The sequence below is a fragment of the Zootermopsis nevadensis genome, unplaced genomic scaffold (genome assembly GCF_977971745.1).
Source record: "Zootermopsis nevadensis isolate Lab colony 2312 unplaced genomic scaffold, Znev_1.0 Znev_ptg000024l, whole genome shotgun sequence".
NCBI lineage: Eukaryota > Metazoa > Arthropoda > Insecta > Blattodea > Termopsidae > Zootermopsis > Zootermopsis nevadensis.
In genome coordinates this window covers 13289002-13312971 of record NW_028259156.1, presented here as the reverse complement: position 1 = coordinate 13312971, position 23970 = coordinate 13289002, and the positions used below count along the sequence as shown (strand labels likewise).

Here is a 23970-nt window from a genome sequence, read left to right as displayed (position 1 = left end):
CCTTCGTACCACAACAATCCGGTCTTTGATTTATTTTCCCCTGTCCTCCCACACCAACTCTTCGGCACAATGCATTGGTACAATGTGTTTCCTCGGGTTTCACACACACACACACATATATATAAAACTAAGGGTAAAAAAATAGTGCACCGTATATGAGACAGCACGTCTATTCAACGGGGCACGTGTGTGTGTGTGTGTGTGGAAACCTTCAATGCACAGGTTCAAAATATAAGCGGATACGTAGCCGGCACACGCCTATACAAAAGAGAGAAACTTTTTTATTCCAACCCCTCTCTCCTTTATCCTTCTCTCGCACCAACCACCAGCCATTCCCTACACCCATCTCTCATTGTGTACCCTGTACTGCCTGTGTAAAGCGAGGAAAAGGGACATTTGATTATAAGGGAGAAAGAGATAGGGAAATTTAGATGTAGCGGAGAAGAGAGGGAATTGTTGCATACTTTGTTGGTCACACTGAATGGCGGGCCCATTGACCAGTGTTACCATAGCGACCCCATATCTTTTGTTGTGTCCTAGTGTGCCCGAAGCATTGTTCGCGAGAACTTAAACGGGGTACCCGCTCTGCAGTGGATTCCTCCTTACGCATGACGACCTCACCCTGTCCTCTCTGTGCATGCAGATCCTAAATACTTGTCTTCACTACCACGTGCATGCACAAGACCTGTAAGGCTGTCCAATTCATTACCAGAACCTGCCTACACATTTCTGATTTGTCCTGCTCGTACTTCGTTCCCCGCTTAATAATATTTGTGAAGAGTACACCTATACAGGGTGTCCCAGGAGTAAAGGTCAATATTAAGGGAAGTCATAGTAACGGTTATTCTAAGCAAAATTGACAGTGGAACCACGGTTCAGGAGAATTTGACGTAAATACGTCTATACGGAAAGGAAGTTTATATATTGGCTTTATTCTAAATATTTCCTTTATACATGCTTTACAATTGAGATAAGTTTGATTAAGACATTGCTTATTTAACTTGAATTAGTTACGCTTAAGATGGGTCTGTGGTAGCTGAATGTAATGTAAAGTAATGTAATGTAATGTAAGGTTATTTTATTTAGTGTTCTGTCTGACGACAGGTCCATAAGAACAGGATCCTTCCATCCTTTTCTCGGACTGGGACCTGTTCATACACGTTCTTGGCAGATGATCCAGAAGTGGTTTTTTCTTCAGTGTGTGAATGGAGTAATTGTTGGGATGCCACGGAGAAACCGGGGAAGCCCCCGGAGGAAAACTCCGTGTTGCCTAGACCACGGCCTTGCCCAACAGTTAAGGTAATGTAAGGTAACTATGTAGGTAACCATTGTTGTTTATTTGTTGATAAACAGATGACGTTTCCAAGGTAACATAACAATACACGCAAGCTAACCATTGTTGTCGATTTGTTGACACGGATCTTACACATTTTCGTTACACATTTTTGCCGAATGACCCTTCCGTATAGACGTATTTACGTCAAAAAAGTCTACATGTACATGTGTCCTATTCCGAACGGTTTCCGAGATACAGCTATTTCACTGCACAGTTGCAAAATTGTTAATAAGAAAGAGATATTACGTACTGTTTCTAACACCGGTATTTATTGTTCAAGTGACAAAGTTGGTATAGTTTACCTAGTATTTTCGAAAATTCCACCGTCAACATCAATGCACTTTGAAACTCGTGTGAGGACATGGCGCGTTGCTCGTCTGAGTTCATCTTTACGTTCGTTTATGCGGGCGATAACATCCAAAAGGGAAGGACAATTTTGGGCGCCAAATCCAAACTACTGTATAGTGAAATAGCTCTGTTATGTGATTCCACATTTCTCAGACAACATCAATCTATGCATTTCCTTTAATGTCAAAGCAATATTTCAGTCCTACAAAAGCAACAGTAAAATTACAGTTTTGTGACCTATTCAGTCTTTACGCTTATACATAAAAGACAGAAACGCAGAAGACCTCGAGTAGCAGTAAGCATTTTCCGAATTTAATAACGTCTTTCTGCTTTGTTAGTTACTGACGTTCCAAAATATTTTAATCCTAAAGTCTTTTCCGAATAAATTATATGGTGACGAGAGAATAATACCTATCTCCGCCGGGAATCGAAGCCCGCTCAATTTACTGACTTGGCTCTTTCAAGTACCTTGAATAAGCTTCGTAAATAAAATCTAAATTTTGGTAAATTGGGAAGTTACTTCTCATCTGCACTGTAAGCGAATGTGTGAGAGTGAGTACATTCATTAGTTGGATAGTTGCAAGGGGGTGGGGGGAAGAGAGTAATCGAATTCCGGGGTATGAGTGGTACGTTATATTCCGGGAGAAAAGGCCCCCTTCCCCCCGTATACCCCGTGCCACAGCACTAGAGGGCATTGAAAGTTTGATTTGGTTCCGAACAATGAAGGCTGGCTCCCGTGGACTCTACCGGCTCGTGGAAGTGTACGATCAAAAGGAAGTCAAATGAGAACAAGTGCAATCATTACAGAGATGATGAAGGTACGGGAAGAGGGGCAGAGGCGGAATAGAGTCGGGTTAGCCACGAGGAAAGGCGAAGATGAACTTTCCTACAGTCCAATAATAAACTTGAATCGTCAATACTTTGCTGGTTGGGATGACATAAATAGACAAGCAGCTAATTTCTGAAGAAGAGACACGGGACACAGTCCATTGCTACAGGATCTGCATTAACGGGGACACCCGGGTTACACACACACCGGTTCATCGAAAACGACTGGAAGACGATCATGAACTGAGATCAGAGTTACAGGGGCGGAGAGTTCATCTTAATTAACCGCATCAGTCCGCATAAAATTAAAAAAAAATACTAAAAGATTCCTACTTTCTTGGTGCAGTGATACTCCACACACTACAACACAACAGAACCGAATATCTTAATGAACCATTAGCCAGCTCCAACCAGGCAGGCGTTCTCAACTAGTGCTAACATGGTTAATACGAAAGCTCTGCCTGTCCCCGGTACTTCATTAGTGCAACCACTACCACTATCACTACTGCTGCTGCTACTACTCAAATCAGTTCCAGTAGGCGTTGGCCTTAACCACTCAGTGGGATCATGGGTTCGAATCTCACCCGCGGCATGTATATGTGTTACCATTTGTGTGCGTAGATAGAGACCTTAGGACGAACCGACTCTCCCCCTCGCAGTTCTAAGCAATAGTAAATACCTAACGTTGAAAAATAATAATAAATTTGGTAGAAATTACCCAGTCAAGTCACAGCTCAAAGGGGCTACAGCACATATTAGTGTGGTAGTAGTATTTTTAAAAATGTTTCCAGTAATTGTTAATAATGCAGAAATCCTGCACAATGTTTGTATTATATGAAGAGCATTTCCATTGCCGGAACAAAAAATGCTGGCCATAGCGAATACCTAAGCTTACCCCTTAGCTTTGTTAGGTTGGGTAGAAAGAGGATATTTATACAGTTTTAGACAGTAAACGAACCTTCCTTGTCTATTGAAAGAGAGGTGAAAGGGCTGTCGGCCTTTTATGGCATTCAAAACCAAAACACATAAAATTTAACAATTCACAGTAGTAAGAACACGTGACCAACCGCTGTACAAAACCACGAAGAATTTGGAATCAAACTTCTGCCTCCGATATCAAATATGAGCCCGAAACCAGCTGTTGATGTTTTCATATTTTGTCTCCCTTGCTGCAGAAAATGCTGACACAGCTAATCAAAAGAGGTCAGATCTGGTTTCTTATACTTCGTTTTCTATCTAGTATTCACAAATATCACATTAATCAACGCTTATAACCTATGCACTTGAAAAGAATATCGTTTAAAATAACATAAGAAGAAATCACACCGAATCTGGTATGCTGAAATATTGTAAACATGATTTAGGCATTTGTATGACAATGTTTCGGTTTTTCTCAATGCTTTTCATTGATCAGCAATAAAACCCTTTCTTCCCTGACGTCATCAGAGAATGACGATGACTGACAAACTGGCAACTGTGTAGACCTCAAGTAAATTCTCTTCTCGGGTGGCCACCCCTACAAACAGCAATAATCCCTCAGAGAAAAAAAAACCAATTTCATAGAGCAAAGTTCTTCTTAAGCAGGTAATAGCGCGTACAAGTACTCAAGAAATTCTCCGCCTTTTATCCAACACAAAAGTTCAATAACGGTTCCACGACAACCGGCTACCAGTTCCTGTCCTATTCACACCCATCCACTCCACTTCCCTAAGATTCATTTCAATATTATCTTTCCATCTCTGTCTAGATCTTCCGAGCGGTTTCTTGCCATCATCTCACACAGCCGTACAATAAACCCCGTATATTTCGTTCAGCAATATTATTCATCCTCGTCCTTAGCGAAAAATACCCAAAGAATAATTTCACTTTTACAGAGTGTAGATATAGGGTGTTTTAATATGTATTACACGACATCAGATAAACCAACATAAAATATGGCTTGGATGCTCGAAACATCTTTTACGTTGTATTATTCATATCATCAATGGCTTTCAACTTGGGTAACCAAAACACTATTGGGAATGCAATTACATGCAACTCATGATTTTTATAAACCTGCTTTCAATTTTCAAAATTATATATTTGAATAGGGTCACTTAAAATAGCACTGTTCTATTCTATTCAAATAAAATGCCCATTGAAATGTGAAAACATAACATTCCGAGTTAACTAACCTAACTTTTTGTTTCGACTCCAATGAAGTTGCGTTTATTTACATGTTTTCATTCTCTTGCTTTGTTCGGAATTTGATTCAGCTTTAGAAACTAGCTGAGAGAAATTAATGAATTGTTTACCTTCAGTTCATATTGAATACGCATTATGAAATCTGGTAGTGTGCGACTTTTATGAAAGTTAGAATAAATATATTCGTAGGGATTAATTTCTATACAGTTTACAGTCATCTGCTCAAAATACCCCAAATTTAAAATGTATAATTTAAATATTTTACTTATTTGCATTGCCGTCTTAAGATTTAACATTGCAGGTAGCTGCAGGTTAATCTCATGCGCTTTGTGAGCTTGTAACAACACGACATTCTCTTTTAAAAATACAGCAATGTGGGCGACAACTGTCACAGATTCGTTATAAGAACCAAGGACAGGAAAGGGCTCAGTGGAAATGTGCACCGAGCTTCCAACAAGATCCTTTAGTCCCTTCAGGTTGGAAATATGATCAGTTAGAAGCCATCATCTTCCCTGCCCTGTAACGTGTTGCTGGGATAATGCTTGATCTCAATGACTTCCGAGATGATCCGGTCCATTCGTCTGGATCTCAGGACCAGAATATTTGTGTCCTGAATCTTGTGGTAAAGCGACCACCAACCTAAATTTATACATTTTTATTAAACGGAATGTAAACGTGCTATAATATAATAGAAAGTATATTTTTCGTCGTGTTTTTCACTAAAATGTGGTAGTAAAAATGCAACGATAAAAATCTTAAAACGTACATCAATATCCAACTCGCGGACCTCCGGTTGAGAAACACTCATATACTATGCAGAGATATGGGTTGGGAAATAGTTAATAATAATCACCCTGGTGATGGAGAAAGCAAGTACCTCCGAAACGTTGGCAAACTTCTACCAGTCTACACTTTGTTACACCCGTTAAATATTCGTTTCTAAACCCATCAGAGTAAGAACCTCAAATCCTACATAGTTAATAACGAACATATATCAACAGTACTGTGAGAAATATCTTGGCCATTTTGAAAATCAGAATAACACAAGAACGTGATGCCTTCATAATCCGACAAAAACTTTGTGATATAGATAGGGAACTTTGTTTCTAAATCCAATCCAGGCATTTATCTCTCTCTTCATCTGATTGTAAAGGAAATTGGTGTTAGTACGTCTGCTGACTACCCCTAAAACCTCAAATTAACCACAACTTTCTTCCCAAATACCGGTACTAATTGCGGCCGGGACTTAAATCCTTCAGGTAACACAACCTTTCTAAAAATGTGTGGTAGCTGAGTTCAGTAACCCTGGGGTCTAATGACAAGTTCTGAGAAGGCGCATTCCCCGGTCATTAACTCTAACCATTCACCAATCACATGTCGATGTTAAAAATGTGTGGAAATATACCTCAACTTTCCCATGTATCTGCATCGCGTGGTGCGTAGTAAATTATTGGAAAGAACGTTATCCCACCTCTGTCCCAGGAACTACGGGAACTGGGCAATGACATCGAAGCATTTAACTTATTACCGCGAGGACTATAAATGCATATAGATGTCACCGTACTTAACTTTATAAAAAGAACATTTGGGCCTAAAAGGAATTGACAGACGGCTAAATAAAACAGCAAATTAAGGAGCGTTATAGTTCATACTTGCACCAAGTACTATTAGGGCTGAAGATTTCTATCTTCTGGGTTGTTGCGCTGTGCAGTCTGGTCGATGTTTACCAACGTTTCAGAGGTCATACTGCCTCCGTCATCAGGGCGATGAGTATGAAGATTTCTGTCTTCTGGGTTGTTGCGCTGTGTAGTCTGGTAGATGTTAACCAACGTTTCAGAGGTCATACTGCCTCCATCATCAGGGCCATGAGTATGAAGATTTCTGTCTTCTGGGTTGTTGCGCTGTGTAGTCTGGCCGATGTTAACCAACGTTTCAGAGGTCATACTGCCTCCGTCATCAGGGCAATGAGTATGAAGATTTCTGTCTTCTGGGTTGTTGCGCTGTGTAGTCTGGTAGATGTTTACCAACGTTTCAGAGATCATCCTGCCTCCGTCATCAGGGCGATTCATCGCAACAACCCAGAAGACAGAAATCTTCATACTCACTGCTGTGATAACCTCATATACATATTATTAGGGCTGTTAAATCAATGAGGATAATGTAATACACTCGGGAGAAACGAACAAAATTTTATAAGGTAAACTCGAATTTGTGAGACACCTTGGAGGATAATATTAAAATGGACCTTAGGGTAAGAAAGTGGGGGGATGTAACTATGTTCACGTGACCAGTGACGAGCTCAGTACCGCTACTTTCTTATCTTGCCGTTGTCTCGGTTCCATTGAATTGCTCACCTATTTATTTAGCTGCTTAAATGGTAATATCGCATAGTAAGTGAACCTGATCGATAAGCCTATCGCTGATAAATTTAAGACGAACAAAATTAGCCTCTATGTAAGAGGTAAAGACTAATCACTTTTGCTGAACCTCATACTTTTGTCTGAAGACAACTAATGGCTTTAGCCAAAATCCCTCTCCCCTTCATACACCTTCTGCGACCACAAGACAACCAGTAGGTACTTGAGGACAGCAGATAGTGTTTACTCATCGGAGGGAGAAGTCGGTGACAGGCAGCAATAAGATCACTGGACATCGGGCACCGCAGTGAGTTGGAGCGATGGCTGAGGTTCTAAGATGCAACCAAGGTAAGTAAATAAAATTATTTTCGCAAACTGATTTGCTTTTATATTATGACATTAATTTTGTAGTTGGCTTTGTGTAAACATGGTTTAGTGATCACTTAAATTCATTTCGTATTGATTATACAATATTTCTTCATTCGGACTACGAAAAACAGAAGTGGTAGCGACACCTCTCAAGGAAAATGTGATAATCACTTTCAAATTTAATTAATGTGTTCTGCATTTAATTTATTTACTTGTTTGTTTATCTACTAGTCATTTTACGGAAAATGGCAGTTTTGATTACAAATTCTAGAAACAAATACCTTAAAAAATTATCAGCCTCAGTTTTATGTAAGAACACAATAAACCATACCAACTTCGTAGAATCACTTTTAAAATAAAAACAAACCACTATTTATTTTTGTTTAAATTATTTCCATGTATATATATTTTTTATTTTTACTCAGTAGTTTTAATTGTTTTAGAGTTAATTACTCTCAAAGCTTTTCATTTTGTATAACGTGGAAATAACTTACAGGCCCGACAACATACACTCGTAATAAGAATATTTTTGCCTGGGTTTATGCAGCTGGTAATATATTTAACTGGCTCGTAGAAAACCCCATGCATAAGTAAATCAATATACACAAATTTCTACAAAGTCAATGCATTAGATAAATAGAGTCTTCATGCGTGGTCCAAAGGTCAGCTACACAAAAGAAAATATCATTTCGTAAACTGAAATAAACTAAAGGGTTGTGGTCGAGATACGATGGGAAGCAACAGATATGAACTTCAGCATAAGGCAATATTTCTGAACAAGGGATGTGTCAACTGTACTGACAGCAAATAGGGAAAACTGCAAATGACCAAAAGTGATTTACTACTTCAAGTGACCAACTGCAGGCAGTTTCACTTACACATTTCACTACGTAGCTCAATAAAAGCATTACGTGTTCTTTGTTCGTGCCGTCTATTTACATGAGAAAGTCTTACGCTTAATGCCAACAGTGGCCGCATTCAAACCCTGGGTTTGTAGGTTCGGACCCCATTCCACTTATGTGTTTCCTCGTTTTTGTGTGTTGTGCTGGGTTTATCCCACCCCCCCACCCCCCAGGTCCAATAAATGTTGCCAAATATCTAAAAGGGTTCAATATGATAACACAGTCTGATAACAGAGTTCTGATCAGAATATTCGGACCTAAGGCGGATGAAGTGACGGGAGGATGGATGAAACCACAATCCAACAATACAATCTTTAAAATATTCCATATATTCCAATCCAATTTTCCCTAAGTTTCTCCAGGATACATTTTAAAATTATCTTCTAATCGACTTCTTGGTCTTACAGGTGATATCTCCCACCTCCCCCCCTCCCCGCTCTCTCTATTAAACTTTCATATCATGCACTTCATGACTAAAACTGACATAAACGTCCAATGAAATCATAACCCTGATGATGGGGACAGAGTTGGTTCCCGAAACGTCGGTTTACTATGGTAACCATTTGACGCGGCTGATCGCCCGAGAAGATTTTATAAATTATGTTCTTTTATATAAAAATTCGACGTCAGGGTCATGTTTATTTATGAAATTTGCATTCAGTGGAAAATCCATGTCCATAAACGTCAATTCTGGGGATGAAAGTACAAAGTCCTTGTCACTTAAAGTCTAGTTCTTAAGCTTGGACTTCAGTCAGTGATTCAAACAGTTTACCTTCAGTTTAGCCTTCCACCACCCCCCGCCCCGGTCAGCCTGCTGTAGTTCCAAGAAACCACGATCCCTTAAGTACCTGCGCTGTTGTTCTATACAGTTACAGGTCTTGCCTGTACCATCCCCGAAGAAAGTGAAAGAGAAATCACCGAAGACACATTTACTCCGTCTATGCCAAACAGCGAGTCCAGTGGATTTGGCTCCGCTGACGTCATCAGCCCCACCGACACTCCACCTGAATCCGTAGACAGAGATGTTGATGCTGAAAGTGCAGCCTCAACAGAGACTGAACCAGAAAGCTTTCCGGACACTGACGAAGAACAGATCTTTGAAATGTCGCCTGACGATGATGGGGCTGCAGGAGGAGAGGACTTCTTGGAGACTGAGACGCGCGAAGGAAACATAAATTGCGGTGGGAAACACGAACAGCCAGGAGGATCAGGAAACGTTGCGACAGAAGATAATGAAGAAGGCGCGATTGCATTATTAGAAGAAAACTCGGGAGCAACGGCAAACCTACGAAGCGAAATACAGACAGAAATAGCAACATTCCCATTGAATGAGCTAAAAATTTCGGCGGCCCCAGGATATGAACGGAAGCGGGAGTTTGCATTCGGAGCATACGGTCAAAATAAAGAACTGACATCACTGGGAAATGACAGAATTGCACGGGGATACGAGGATGAAGACGCAACATCGTCTTTGAGATGCGAGCAACACGGAATAGCATCTTCTTGGAGATGCGAGGAACACGGAGTAGCATCTTCTTGGAGATGCGAGGAACACGGAGTAGCATCTTCTTGGAGATGCGAGAAACACGGAGTAGCATCTTCTTGGAGATGCGAGGAACACGGAATAGCATCTTCTTGGAGATGCGAGGAACACGGAATAGCATCTTCTTGGAGATGCGAGGAACATGGAATAGCATCTTCTTTGAGATGCGAGGAACATGGAATAGCATCTTCTTGGAGATGCGCCCAACACGGGGCAGCAGCGTCTTCGAGAAACAAGCATCACGGTACATCAACCCGGGGATGCGAGAAACATGGAGCAACAGCATCCAGGAAGTATTGGAAACAAGGAAAAGGGGAATTTGTAGGTTATGAGGGAAAAACAGGGACCGCATCCATGCAATGGAAGCGACAAGTAGCGACTGAATTTCTGCAGTCCAAACAACTGCGAACGGCGGCTCTGCTGAGGGAAGACAAAGATGCAAAGGCAGTGTACATGAACAAAAAAGAGAAGGCAAAGAAACGGACAGTGGCACTGACAGAATACAAAGAAAGGAAAGTGAACAAGGAAAGAAACGAAGAAAGAGAGGATGAAAGAGGAACGAATGAAAACGCGACTGCAGTGCAAGAACAGCTGTTAAAAAATGAAGAAGAGAATACGGAATACTATTCCCTCTTCAACTGTCCTTTGCCATCTGAGAATGGACGGTCATTTCCGTGCTCCGAGGACAAATTAAGGAATGAAGAAGCGGATTGTCCACACGTTTGTGATTTCGACGATCAGGAGCCAGAACCAGAGAAGGTAAGTTCTTTTCAGTTCCGGTGTTTTAATGTTTAATTTCAGTCACTTAAGTTTCATTATCCTTTAATGTTCGCCGTCTTTTATTCTTCAGATATTGCAACTTTTCATCACGCGTGTAGCCTAACATGTAATATTGCATGCTCCTTGCCACAAAATGTCAAATGTAACGAGAAATGTAAAGTCGTGGAAAGTTTTCGGTCGGGAAGCAGATTACATGGAAAATCTGGGCTTAATTGAGAGGGTAATATCGAAATCGATCTTGGGAATTACACTAGATTAATTTGGTTCAAGATAGGGAAGAGTTGTAGGGTATTTTGGACATAGACAAATGTCCGAGTTGATCAATAGTTGGGGAATTTCTTGACTAGTTGACTTCCTCGATGTGGACTCTGCTGTACTTTGCTACTAATTAACATCTTCACGATTATGTACTCACTCAGTGCCTGAACACGAGTTCATGTTAAATTTTGCTACGGGGGCTGATAGGAAATAAGAAGTAATGACCTATTGCCAGATTTTCCTGTCGTGTATTGCTGTTAATGAAACAACAGTAGTGCATAAATGTAAAGCAATTATAATGTACAATTTGTATTCGAATGAACGTCACAGCAACCAGAAGCTGTGACCCACGAAAGTGAGATTGAATGAAAGTCAAACATCAATACTACTAAGCTGCTTACATTATGTAATCTTCTTTCAGGTAATAATGCATGAAGGTCGTGACGTGCTGGATCTGTTTGCAAATATCACCAATTCGTCATGGCTCGTCACCCCAACTCGACTGCAGAAAAATAATCTGAACCTGTTCTTCGCCAATCGTTCCCAATACCACCGTCTCAACATGTATGGAGCTAAGGACAAACCGTTTCTGTGGGTATGCACCGTCTGCACAGAATCAAAATGCTAGGTGTGGTAAGATGACACCTCTAAGGACGCTCTATTTTTGTTTCAGATGAAATGCAAAAATTGTCGCTTCCGTATACCGGTGTATTGAGTGAGACTGGAGATTACTTCCATCGATGACGACAGCTCTTATTATCTTCTGCTGATGACTCTTCTGTGATATGGAATACGGTGCAATCAACATAAATATTTTAATTAACATATAGGGTACTCGGAGAGAATATGGCCATGCTAGGCTTCCATATTGTTTTTTATCATATTAAAACGGTTTTAAAACAACTGTGACGTACGAATCCACCATAGGATTTCTTAAGCTGCATTAAAACGCATGATCTTAGTTTTTTTCCATAACAGCCAGAAAATATTTTCTTTTAAGTTAGACTTGCGACCACATTACCTGCAAAGCACAGATAATGTGGCCAGTCCACATGTTCTTCTAAAAGATGGAAAAAAAAAGACACGAATTTTTATAATTTTGACAAAATTTATTTATCTCTTTTAACGTGGAAGCAACAGAAATGATTGATCTCCGATCAACATTTAAAATCTGTCAAAACCTGTCAATGATATTTAATTGCATTACTAATTTTCTGAGTTTATAAAATAAACTTTCACAATAAATCGGCTTAGTTTTGAGGACGTGCGGGTTTTATACTCTGATTTTGAGCTCAGAAACCTTGAAACCAGCAACGTTGGCCACATAACCTGCATTTGGTATTTGTTTACATCTCTGCCAGGAGGAGATCTAACGAAGAATAACATGAAATCCAGTTACAATGTATAAGAGAACAGAAAATTTCCTTTCAATTCAGCTCTAAGCAAACAAATGTAATTTCTGTTTACTAAGATTTATTATATATTGTCTTTGTTCTGAAAGTCAGATTCGTGTTGTTTCTTCTGTTCTCCAGGCACTCAAACTGCGCTTGGTCACACGCGCTGAAAACAATTTGCTTGATATTTGTGACCAAATGGCGGTAATTTCTGTAAACAATCTGTGCAATTATGAATAAGGCAGCGACTTGGCCATATTCCCAACAAGTACCTTAGAAATTCTACACACACTTTTAAAATGCTTCGTTAGTTTTCATTTATATAATTTTATATCCAGTTCCCTATATAATACATAAATGATCCCAAATTTATCTTCCTGGTGCTATATATTTGCAATAATGAAGGTTTCGGCCCTTGACTCTCATTATAAAAAATCTGTACGATGTTAAATTCACATTTCAGTGGTTTAATTTTTTAAAATTAAAACAACTACAGAGAAAGTACAGATTAATACTTCAATAAAAATTGACAAGGCCACATCAATGATTCGCCTATCTATAAATGAGGGTTGTAAGAATATAAAGTAAATTCTTGTCTGGACTGATCTTAATTAGACAGTTGAGCAATTTAAAACAACTCTAAACCAATAAGATTAGATATCGATACGGAATTTCTCAGTCGATTGATACTCTGGTAATTGTATTCTATTTCTTGTTCCCTTCTGAATGTAGCCTAATTTTATATGCAGGATACAATATATATATGTATGAAGGGATTATTTACTGCTATCAATTGTTTGTGATTTTGCAATATAAAGGTACAACAATAAATCTTGTAATCATTGATAACAGTGTTGTCTGTGTACTATCTGATGTTGGACTTATATTCATCGTTTGTTTAAGATCGATATATACACAACAGCCTTCATAAGCTTTTATACGAAAAAGTTTCGATTGTCGAACAGGTGGTCATTTTAATCGCTACATTTTCTCTGGAAATGAGTTATAATGACTGACGCCTAATGTGATCTACTTCCTTATTAAAATATCAATTACCGAAGTGTCTTAACATAATACCGAGACACAAAGGACTGTTTTGTGTTTTGAATCGTAGTATCTTCTGTGAAGGAAGAAATATATGTATATACCCACAAAGCGAGAGGAGGCTAGGTTATTTATATGATATTAAAGAGGATAGTCTGACCTAAAAGTGCAGAGTGAGAAAGATACATAACCAAACGCTTCACGACTACTAGCTAATTTAATATTTTTAGAATTAAAGAATTGAATAAGCTGTTATCATGAATCCTTACTCCACACAGCCACCTGGAAATGCGTGATATGAAATGATTCTGAGGATACGAGAAGTGTTGAAATGGTACAGGATAAATGTTATAGTGGGCTTTGGCATTGTTTGGTTGGACCGGCGTAAACTTCAGTCATTTTAAATCTAGGAAACAAAGCGTTGTTGTTCTGTACATTTTCCTGCAGCTCTCACACAGGTATTATTAAGCATCACTAGCTGATAAGCTTCCCTCTATCATAGTAGCTGCCTATATTACTTCCACAGCGGATAATATTAAAGTGAATCTTAACGTTTGGCTTTGGACTTTCCGGTTACATAAGAGGCTTAAAATTTTTGGACTGCCTGATCGACTACCAAGCTTCTCTGTAAGGACTTTGCTCCGTGGCATTAATGGAATTTTTCGACCTCATTGGTTAGCAAGCACCGCCATGAGTCTAGGCGTTTTAAACCCACGCATGCGCTGTGCAGTGCGGCTTATCTACAAGCGGTCGGCGAGTTTCCTGGTCCTGATGACGCTACGCAGGAAATGGAGAAACTTACAATAAGGTCGCCACACCCAACGTCGGAGAGTTATGTCGCGGGCCCCTGGCCACTATGCAATTTCCTCACACCGCATCCTGCCAGTAACAGCTAGATGACGGGTGTCCTACGTACGAGCAGGACTCTCTTGCCTTGTTGGAGTACATTCCTTTGCAGCTTTTATTTATTATTCTTCAGGCGTTAGCTTGAACGAAGAACACTTATGGGTGGTTGGATGGCTGCATGATTCGACTCTATTGTTGGGCAACAGTGGCGCCTCGGATGAGGAGTAGAAAGACAGTTTTGTCGTACATCGTTGTATAAGTATTAGTGCAAGAATGTCCGACGACCCAACAATTACCTTGTGGAAAATGTCTTATGACAACAATAAACCACGATCACATCAGTGCAAGAACAACCTACGTGATGTGGCGTCAAAGAAAACGCTTATCGACATAATTATGAATGGTATTATTCTGTTTAATTGCCAAAAATATGTATGGATAAACAAGGACGCAGATTGTGTACAAAACCTTTATATCTTCACTGATTAAGTTTATAATGTGTCCTATCAATAGTTGAAAATGGAAAAGTTTGGAAGCTTTGTGTTGAAACGAGTTTCTGGTGATCTGGATTCTTGTTGTCAGAGGATATGCCTTCAGGGCTTCAATATTGGATGAATTCCCGTCCATCCTCATTCAGATTTAATTAATCCGTCCGAGCGAATACAAGGGTATTATCGTCAAACAGGTCACAATCGGCTAATTCCAAATAGTTACTCACTATTCATAACTATTTTCCCATCTTACTCGACGTTGTATAATCACAATAGTTAAAACAGCGTCGTTAAATACGCAAGAGTAAACAATTTAGTGTGCAAACATGGGGAAAAATAAAGCAAAATTTTATTCTCACGTCCTAGTCTTAAACCATCACAGAATACTATAAAGTTAATATCAACGAAGTGTTAACATCTACTGACATTTTTGTTTCTTATACGTCATAGACTCCCAATTCAAATATATTCGTAAGTAGTGAGACATCAAACCATCACTTTACTTCGATAAAACTTAAAAATCTGAATTCAAGGAAAAGAGAAAAAAAAATAATTTTCTCCATTCCCTTGATCGAATAAACCACTCCAACAATCGTCTTTATCCCGAATAAAAGGCTCCCCTGTTGCTGGATTCGTTTAGAACACGACACTATGGTACTTAAAATTGATTGGACATAGGATTTAATCCATTGTCCCCATAATTTCGTTCTGATTCCAGAGGAGAAAAGAGGGAGTGAATGGACCAGAGAGAATGAGAAGGAAGTACACATCATAAGCACATAAAATTATCTTGGATCTGAATAACACCCCGAATCCACCCTTTCAGTAAATCCAGTAAGACTTTTCTTCTACCATTAAGCGTTAGCTGATTCTCTACATTTCATCGCCGCGTGTCCAGTAGGTTTCCACTTTAGAATTCTAACTAAATGTGACCCCAATTATCAGAACGGTGAGTGGGACAGGGGGGGAGGGGTAGTTATAGTTCGGCCGACATGAGTACTGTGGTGATCTTGATCAACATCAAATAGGTGATCAAGTACCATTGCACAGAGCATGAATGACATTTGTTGAGAGAGTAGTCTCGAAACAATTCGTCAATGTTATATCAATAATGATGATGGTGATGATAATAATTCAATTCAATTCATTTATTAAAGTGTTTGCCAACAACAAAGAACATACACATATTATGAAACCTATTAATAAATAATTTACACGACGAATTAAAAACCTTATCGAAAGGCGTATCATATATTCTACGTGCATTGAACTTTATTTTAAAAATAATCATTAATAATAATAATAATAATTAATAATAATAATAAAGAGTTAAAATGTTTGACAAAATCCAGAAATTTAAGTTCAATCAAGGACTGGTGACCGACGAAAAACTGCAGGAAGTAAGACATAAAACAATAACAATAAAAGTGAGTGACGTGCTATAACTCAGTTTGAAAAGTGATCAGGGTTAGATTCACGAAAGGGAATAAGATTTTTTCTAATCGCCATTAAGTTCAGATCGGCAATAGGGCTTTGTCATCCTCTCGCCCATAATTTTTACACATTTGCGAGCTGGTAGTATGGGTTCAAAGGTTGTGTGGAGCAGGTATTATGTCACATCTTAAGTCGAAATTTCCCACATGAATGCTCTCTTCAGACAGACATCAAACGAAAAAAATATTTTATCGTCAATGCTTTCAATCTACTCTTTAGAATGAGACATTAATTACCAACACAGTCATGTGTGACTGGAACTGAATAAAGCACATTACGTTCTGGTCTATTCTGGTCAAAATAATTTATTTACAAAGACATGCCTTCTAATTAAAAGCACAAAAACCCTATTACACTCTAGAGAGGACCCTGTTCAGAAATTAACGCAGATAAAATTAAGGATGTAGGTTATTCATGTCTCATCACCAGAATATACGACAAATCACAGACGTTCACACCGCTAGCACCAAACACGTATTGGTCACGGACCCTGAGCCATTTCATCCACCTGCCATCGTCAAAACACTTATTATCTAAATATTATCGTCGGGGAATCCCGGCTTTCTTCAAGATGTTTCAGAACCAAATTTCTAAATTGCATCCTTCGTATCCCCCAACACAGCCTCCTTGTATTCACTATCCTAAAAATACCACCTGTTGTCGAAATTCATTGTTTATTTCATCCTTTTCAGATCTAAATATTTTGTTGCCCACATTGCTTACAGACACATAATTTACGTTATTTACTCAAATAAAAGAATATGTACCACACCAAAAGAAACACGACACAGCGTTATTGTATATCCTGATGTTCAGAACAATATTTTAAGAACTGAATAATTACAATAAAAATAACAATTCGCTTCAGAATCCATTATTCTCTTTGCAGAATTATATTTTGGAACATTACGGATTACGCAGGCCATAGGCTTGGTGAAATTGTATGTGTTTATTGACAAACTTACGAATAATCTTAATAAATGCAGATGTCACCCTTTAATCCTAACCAGAGAGAGTACCTGAATTTCCTAAAGCTAGCTCCGATTTATTTTATAAATTTATTCTTGCAACTTATATTAACTAAGTCCATGGAGCAGAGCTCCGTCTGAGAAGATTGTAGTGATCTCAGCTTGTCTAGCGAAGATTTAGGACCGTGCTATGAAGAGCCCGCCACTGGTCTCTATTCTGAACCACATGGAAATATATGGAACCCCCAAAACCTATTTTCATAAGACCCATTTTGTCAGTATCCTCCCATCTACGCCTAGATCTTCCGAATGGTCTCTTTCATTCAGGCTGTCCAATCAGCTACTGGGTTTATTAGTTTAAAGAATTATGAATCTACACAGTGATTCGTGTGCACTCTAGTTATCTATGTCATAAGGGACGTTTATCTGTGACACTTGCGTACGACTGCAAAATGGCATATTCAATTTCCAAGATCTCGTTTAGGCTATATACTGAATGCACGTACTAAAAGATTCACGCAACTGCCTACAAAGCTGTTAATCGCCAATGCAACTTTAGATTATTTTGCCATAAGTACTTATATTTTCTACACAGACCACCGCAGTATTTCACCGTAATGAAATAATAAAAAAAGACCATGCATTATTTTTAATTGCCTCCAGTTTCTCCAGGAATGAAACAATGATACGTAAAACACGTATTTTATCGACTGAAATAAAGAGAAGAATAAAAATGTTACAAAGGGGGGGAAAAGTAAATATATTTTCACCAATTACACCTGTGATTTTAGTCAAAACAAAGGACATTTGCCGTAAAAAAAATAATAATAGCGCCCAGTCAATTCCACTGCTGCTGTGTGATCAGCGAATTGAAATCGGCCCCATAAAAATGTCTCTTGAAATGAATGAATGGTTCAGATAACTGGATGTGGTGTGCAGGTTGCACTGTCAGCGCGGTAGGGTGAGACACGAGGGACGGAGGGGGTTTTCAATTGCTTTTTATGTGATCAAGTACCACAATAAATTTGACGTTGATTGCAGACGCCGACCGTACAAAAATATAGTCCAGCTAGATATGATATCTCATTATTGAAACCATCCCTATAATATTATTTCATCGTTTTTAGGGGTAAAGAATTCATATTTTTTATTATTATTATTATTATTATTATTATAAGACTTGTAAATAATTACCACATCGTTCATTTACATATAGTGAGAGCCCAGACTCGTTTTTAAACACGTTATAATGATTTTTAGCGAAAAACTGTCCCATGTGAAGCATTGGACTGTTTTACTTTCTTCTTACGTATTTGTACAATTAACAGCAAACGACTTTCTAATCGTCAACATTTAGAGAGGTCTAATTGAAATGTAGGGTACATGAAACATTAAATAACACAAAAAACGTAGCAGGAAGAAATAATTTTACTATCTCACACCTTAAAGTTAACATTTATATTGAAATACGATTTGTGTGACGTCAGATATCCTCCACATTTATGTGTGTTAATTTATTTACCTGCACAGTGAACACTGCGCGGCTTCAAAGATCGCGCGGAGGAGGATCAGGTGTTAATGGTGCGAAGTCCAAGCCATGTTACATTTTATGGCAAAATTTTTCTCATGTGTCTTCTCTTCAGAGCGGCTTGGAACAAGGAAATATTTTATGGTTATTAATTTTAAGCTTCGCTTTAGAATACGACATCAAGGATCAACACAATCATGAGGGACTGGAATTGAATAAAACAAACCACCTACTGGTTCATTCTGGTCAAGATGATTTACTGAAAAAGACAGAAGATAAAGACAAACACTGAAACTCTATTACACAATGAAACGAGGATTGTTTTAGAAATTAACACAGAAAAAAATATGGATGTAAGCATTTATGTTTTGTAACCAGAATATACGACATATGACAATAAAAAGAGAGGTAATAAGCACTTCGAAATTGTGCCAAAGCCAAACAATTTGAGAAATCAAAATTGCTTTCACGAAGTTAACGGGAAATTCTTCCCGCCATTCATTTCATGTGTTACCTTATCCTATATGAAACCCTAAATGCTAAGATTTACAGAAATAAGTTTCGATATTTTAAGCCGGATGCAGAATTTAGCCTCTTGCTCTATGGGAAATAGAAAATTGGACATCGACAAAATATGTGATATGTGAATACGTCTACCTCAGAAACAGGAAAGAACAGAATGAAGAAAATTACGTAATGAGGAGCTTCATAATTCATATTACTCACCAAATATTATCAGGAGGATGAAATCAAGAGGGACAAGACAGTCGACACTTGGAACACATACGGAGAGAAAAATAAATGCATACAAAATTTTAGCCAACAATCCTGATAGAAACAGACCACTGGCGAGACCTCGAGGTAAATGAGAGAATGAATTAGATGTGTCAGTTTGTGGACTATATTCAGCTGGCAATGATATGATGACATGATGAGAACTCTAGTGGAGACGGATGTAAATGATTGCGTTCCGTATATGTCTGCGAATTTCTTGACTATCTGAACATCAATTTCTCAAAATCGACTTGCCCCATATTGACACAGTTTCCTTAATATTACTATTAATCCGATTTATAAATAAGTTACACTTACAAACGTAAATATGGATGGGACAAGAGGTGTGCACCGGATTTTGGTTGGGAAGCCTGAGGGGAAGAGACCGCTGGGGAGACCTAGACGTAAATGGGAGGATAATGTCAGTCGGGATCTATGGGAGATAGGAGTTGAAGGAAACTGGATTTTGTTGGCCCAGGACAGGGTCCGGTGGAGGGCTTTGGTTAATTCGGTGATGAATCTTCGGTTTCGGTAAGCCATCTAGTTAGTTACTTAGTTAGTTGGTTACAAACGTGAGTACGTACAGTAACGTTCTGAAATATGTTTTCGGTGGTGGAAATATTAATAGAAAAGTGTTTTGAGAACAGAATGTTCGTAACTTTTTTATTTTATTTGGATGAGGTGTAGCTGTCTCGCCACAAGGCCGGCGATATATGTCATCGATCACAATGCGAGCTGAAAACGTTAAGAGCCCAAGCGGTTTGCTCCCGTTACATGTATTGTCTCCCTTCACACAGCAACGAGAATGTGGGGGCCACAACAATGGCAATTTTACAACAACAGAAAATAAAAAAAAATAAAACAGTAGATAGAAAGAATTGAAAATAAAAATTGCTCCCTTCACCACACCCTCATTCATAGAAAACGGGGGGGGGGGGGTGAGAGATCATGTTAGAGCCATTTTTTGTTGCAAAAATTGTTTTGGTACAAGATAACAAGCAGGCGCATTGCAGCTTTAATTACTCTCACGTGAACTGCAAGTCGCGGACGAGACAAACGTTCAGAATTCACGCCGAAGTAATAGTAATAATAATAATAATAATAATAGTAATAATAAAAAGCTCCAGCTGCCGAGTTTCTATTCAATGGTGCCTGGTAACCCCCTCTCTCTCCTGGCACCTTTGTCTCCGAAATGCCTAGCGATTAGCCTTGTTGTTGATACGCCAACCAACATGAGCTGTCAACACAATCTCCCCAGCTGTAGTGCAATACTCCGCTCAACAAGTTCGCCATCAAGTGTTTGCCACTTGTCTTTCCTCGTCACAGCACCATCAAATATAAAAAATGTACAGTTTCCTTCCACACACAGGTGCTCTGTCTTTTACAGCTTATTTTCCGGACTACGTCAAAAAAATTGACAACTATTACAAATGATTTGGTCACTTTCATTCGTTCCTTAATTAATATATAATTGATAAAAAGGTCTTAAATATTTTCACGTTTACTTGTATCATTATGCATGAAATAAATGCATGAGGGAGAAATCGTTTAGGCCATCATGTTCACTTCAAAAACTACCAAACAAACTTACATTAAATTTTTAAATATGAAATTTGATGTTTTCACGGCGCCAAGGAAAAAGATGGCTGTTTGGGGTGTCATGCCGCGTAGACTAATACAAGTTTACGGACTTCTCTAAAGTTCCCGCTGCATCCTATATCAAGACAATTGGCCACGTATTTACGCATTTACGTATTTATAAACTATAGAAGATTTTTTAGACGTTTTGAAACATGTTTTACTGCTAACGGAATGCTCAGGAAAAATCTTTATGTAATACTACACTTGCTACCCTACTTCTTTTTAGGGAGATCTCAGATTTGATTCGATTTCGTAGCTTTATCTAGTCCCTCCAAGTAGATACTATAGCTTAAAATAAGTCAAGACTGTTTCTTTCTGCATACTTCATGGTTCATGCAGTTGGAAACCATCGATGAAAGCTCAATAACCGAGTATAAGTTCAATGATCAAACACATAGTCTATCGGAGTGTGGGTCGCTTGGTAAAGGTGTATAAAAGGAAAGAATCAGAAAATTGACCAGTCTAGAAACCGTCGCTTACCGACTACCCAAATACTGTAGTCCACATATATATATATTAATAGAGTTATAAGATACGTAATATTATTTTCTTATAGAAACTTCATTCCTGAACTGCTGAGAAGCAGATGTGTCCAGCGTACTGGAGACTTGAGAAATATCAGTAAAACTCCTACAGGCCACAAAGGCATCTAAGGAATGTAAAGCAACTTCACAGAATAGGTTTGAAATGCTGAATGCGCCGTGATGATGCGGCAACTTCTCCGCCACGGCTGTAATGCGGGTCAATCACTTTATTCATTAAGGCGTTGTTCTTCTTGCACCTTTCGTAAAAATAATACAGAGCTGCTGAGTTGACATAACCTTTGAAAAAACGCAGAAAAACATAACTGAGTTTGACCTGATAACTCAATTCCTTCATTAAGGTCGTCTGTTAACAGCAAAGAACCTACGCCAGGTAAACATAAATAAATATAGGCTAAATCTGAAGGTTTGTGACGATGGTGCATCGTTAAAAAACGAACTCCGGAAATAGGGACGAGCTCTAACGATCCAGCAGACTCTTTTTCTACCTGAGAATGGAGACATAGTCCAGTCTCCGAAACGTCGTATTTTTTTTATTAAAATCAAGACATGTTTAACGTTCATAGATTTCGTTGTTTTACTAATAACTATACGCCCTTACATTAAACAATAAATTAAAACAAAATTAAGGTACAATAATCAAGATAAAGACACCCACGTATGAAGAAACATAAGAGCGAGGAAGGAATTACATATCGTGTAGATAGCGTTCACCGCATAATTCTGAATAAGCAACACATTCAGGTGTGGGAGGAAACAATACCTGGGTGAGAAGGGTGGGAGGAGGTTCATTTGTACTCGCATGTTCACCAGCAAACAAAGAACACAAATAAAAGGGCAGTGCTTCCCTCAACACACTGAATTAGGCCAATGTTCCAGGAAAATTAGACACGGAACGTACATCGTGATAGCTTTACAATGTGTGTATCTTTTACCTCAATAGTCACCACAGCCAGTTGCCACTAAGCACCGAGCAGTATTCAGGAGAACGGACGCGGAACAACGAGAAATAAATTGAATTGCAATATCCACACATGCACATTGTGTAGGCTCACTATTTTGTCTGTTTCATTCAATGAATGCTCTGCCGCTGGATGGGAAACAAACACACAGCTGCATTGTAACGTGTGCACAGTGCAGTACTTTGTATTGTGTCGTACTATTGTGGTTATATTCAAACTACGAGTGTATAGTACATGCCAAGTAACAATAACATCTCCAATAAAGAGAACAACAGTAACAGGGGGGAAAATATATATATTCACCAGACGGAACGAACTTTAACAATGGCTGGGGATAACCTAATAGTTCCTGTGACGATCAGTGTCATGTAAATTGCATCGCGTGAAGTAGTCGAGTCTAAAATAAACTGGGAATCACTTGAATGACCATTATGATGCATGTGTCACGTTAAGCATGGTTTTCAAACTGTATAACGCGAGACACCTGAAAGCAGTTATTATATGAATTTATTTATAAACATGAGGAAGTGTCAAATGTAATCAGAGAGTTTGTGCCACGGTGGTCTAGCGGTTAGAACGCTGGCCTTGTAATCCTGGGGTCTCGGGTTCGATTCCCGGCGGTGCCCGAATTTATAACTTGTGTTGGGCAAGGCCGTGGTCTAGGCAACACGGAGTTTTCCTTCGTGGCATCCCAACAATTACTCCATTCACACACAGAAGAAGGCAATGGCAAACCACTTCTGGATCATCTGCCAAGAACGTATATGAACAGGTCCCAGTCCGAGAAAAGGATGGAAGGATCCTGTTCATATGGACCTGTCGTCAGACAGAACACTAAATAATAATAATCATTTATAATTCTATTGGGAAGCATCTCGTTCGAATATGAGGAAGGTTAGCAGACGTCCTTAATTAGACGTTTCGTGGTTTTCCCTAGTGTGTCCAGGCGAATATCGAGAAGTGGCCTGCAATAGGCGTTGACATCCTTATCAAGGCCCCATCCGCTATGACCTTCAACCCTAATTCGACCTTATAAAACGCACAATGAAGCAACCTGCATGTGAGTCAGTGAGTCAGTCATTTTTCTGTAATAAAGTAGGGCCCATGTACAGTCTTACAAGACAACTTTCCTATGACTCTTAAAATGTATATTCACTCCTTTAAATGATACTAACATTTTAAACTCAACAATATGGTATTCACAAATGTCCTTATTGTAATTTAATGTTTAATAATTAATTTCACACGACCATATTTGCAAATTTTCTTTCTACACTAATCGCAGTTGCAATTCTGGTTGCAAATAAATTACATTTACCTGCATAATATACTGATTAGGTTAAGGGGTTAATATGACGTACAGGAATTAATGAATATGACG

At 38.8% G+C, this 23970-nt stretch overlaps 1 protein-coding gene and 1 long non-coding RNA gene across 3 annotated transcripts in view; one reads left to right on the top strand and one right to left on the bottom strand.

Moving 5' to 3' along the window:
* Positions 1-23970, bottom strand: part of LOC110841323 (uncharacterized) — a 498304-nt gene that overhangs the window by 411011 nt on the left and 63323 nt on the right. The gene's annotated exons all lie outside the window — the stretch shown is intronic.
* LOC110841322 (uncharacterized) lies at positions 7230-13148 on the top strand. Of its 2 annotated transcripts, none has more exons than XM_087354926.1 (4): positions 7230-7401; positions 9194-10626; positions 11327-11496; positions 11579-13148. In XM_087354926.1, exons 1-4 carry the CDS (start codon positions 7374-7376, stop codon positions 11580-11582), a joined length of 1635 nt encoding a protein of 544 aa, XP_087211052.1. In that variant the 5' UTR covers positions 7230-7373; the 3' UTR covers positions 11583-13148. The 2 variants fall into 2 exon arrangements, with proteins under 2 accessions (XP_087211052.1, XP_087211051.1); XM_087354925.1 differs by having other exon boundaries at positions 7231-7401; positions 11327-11500.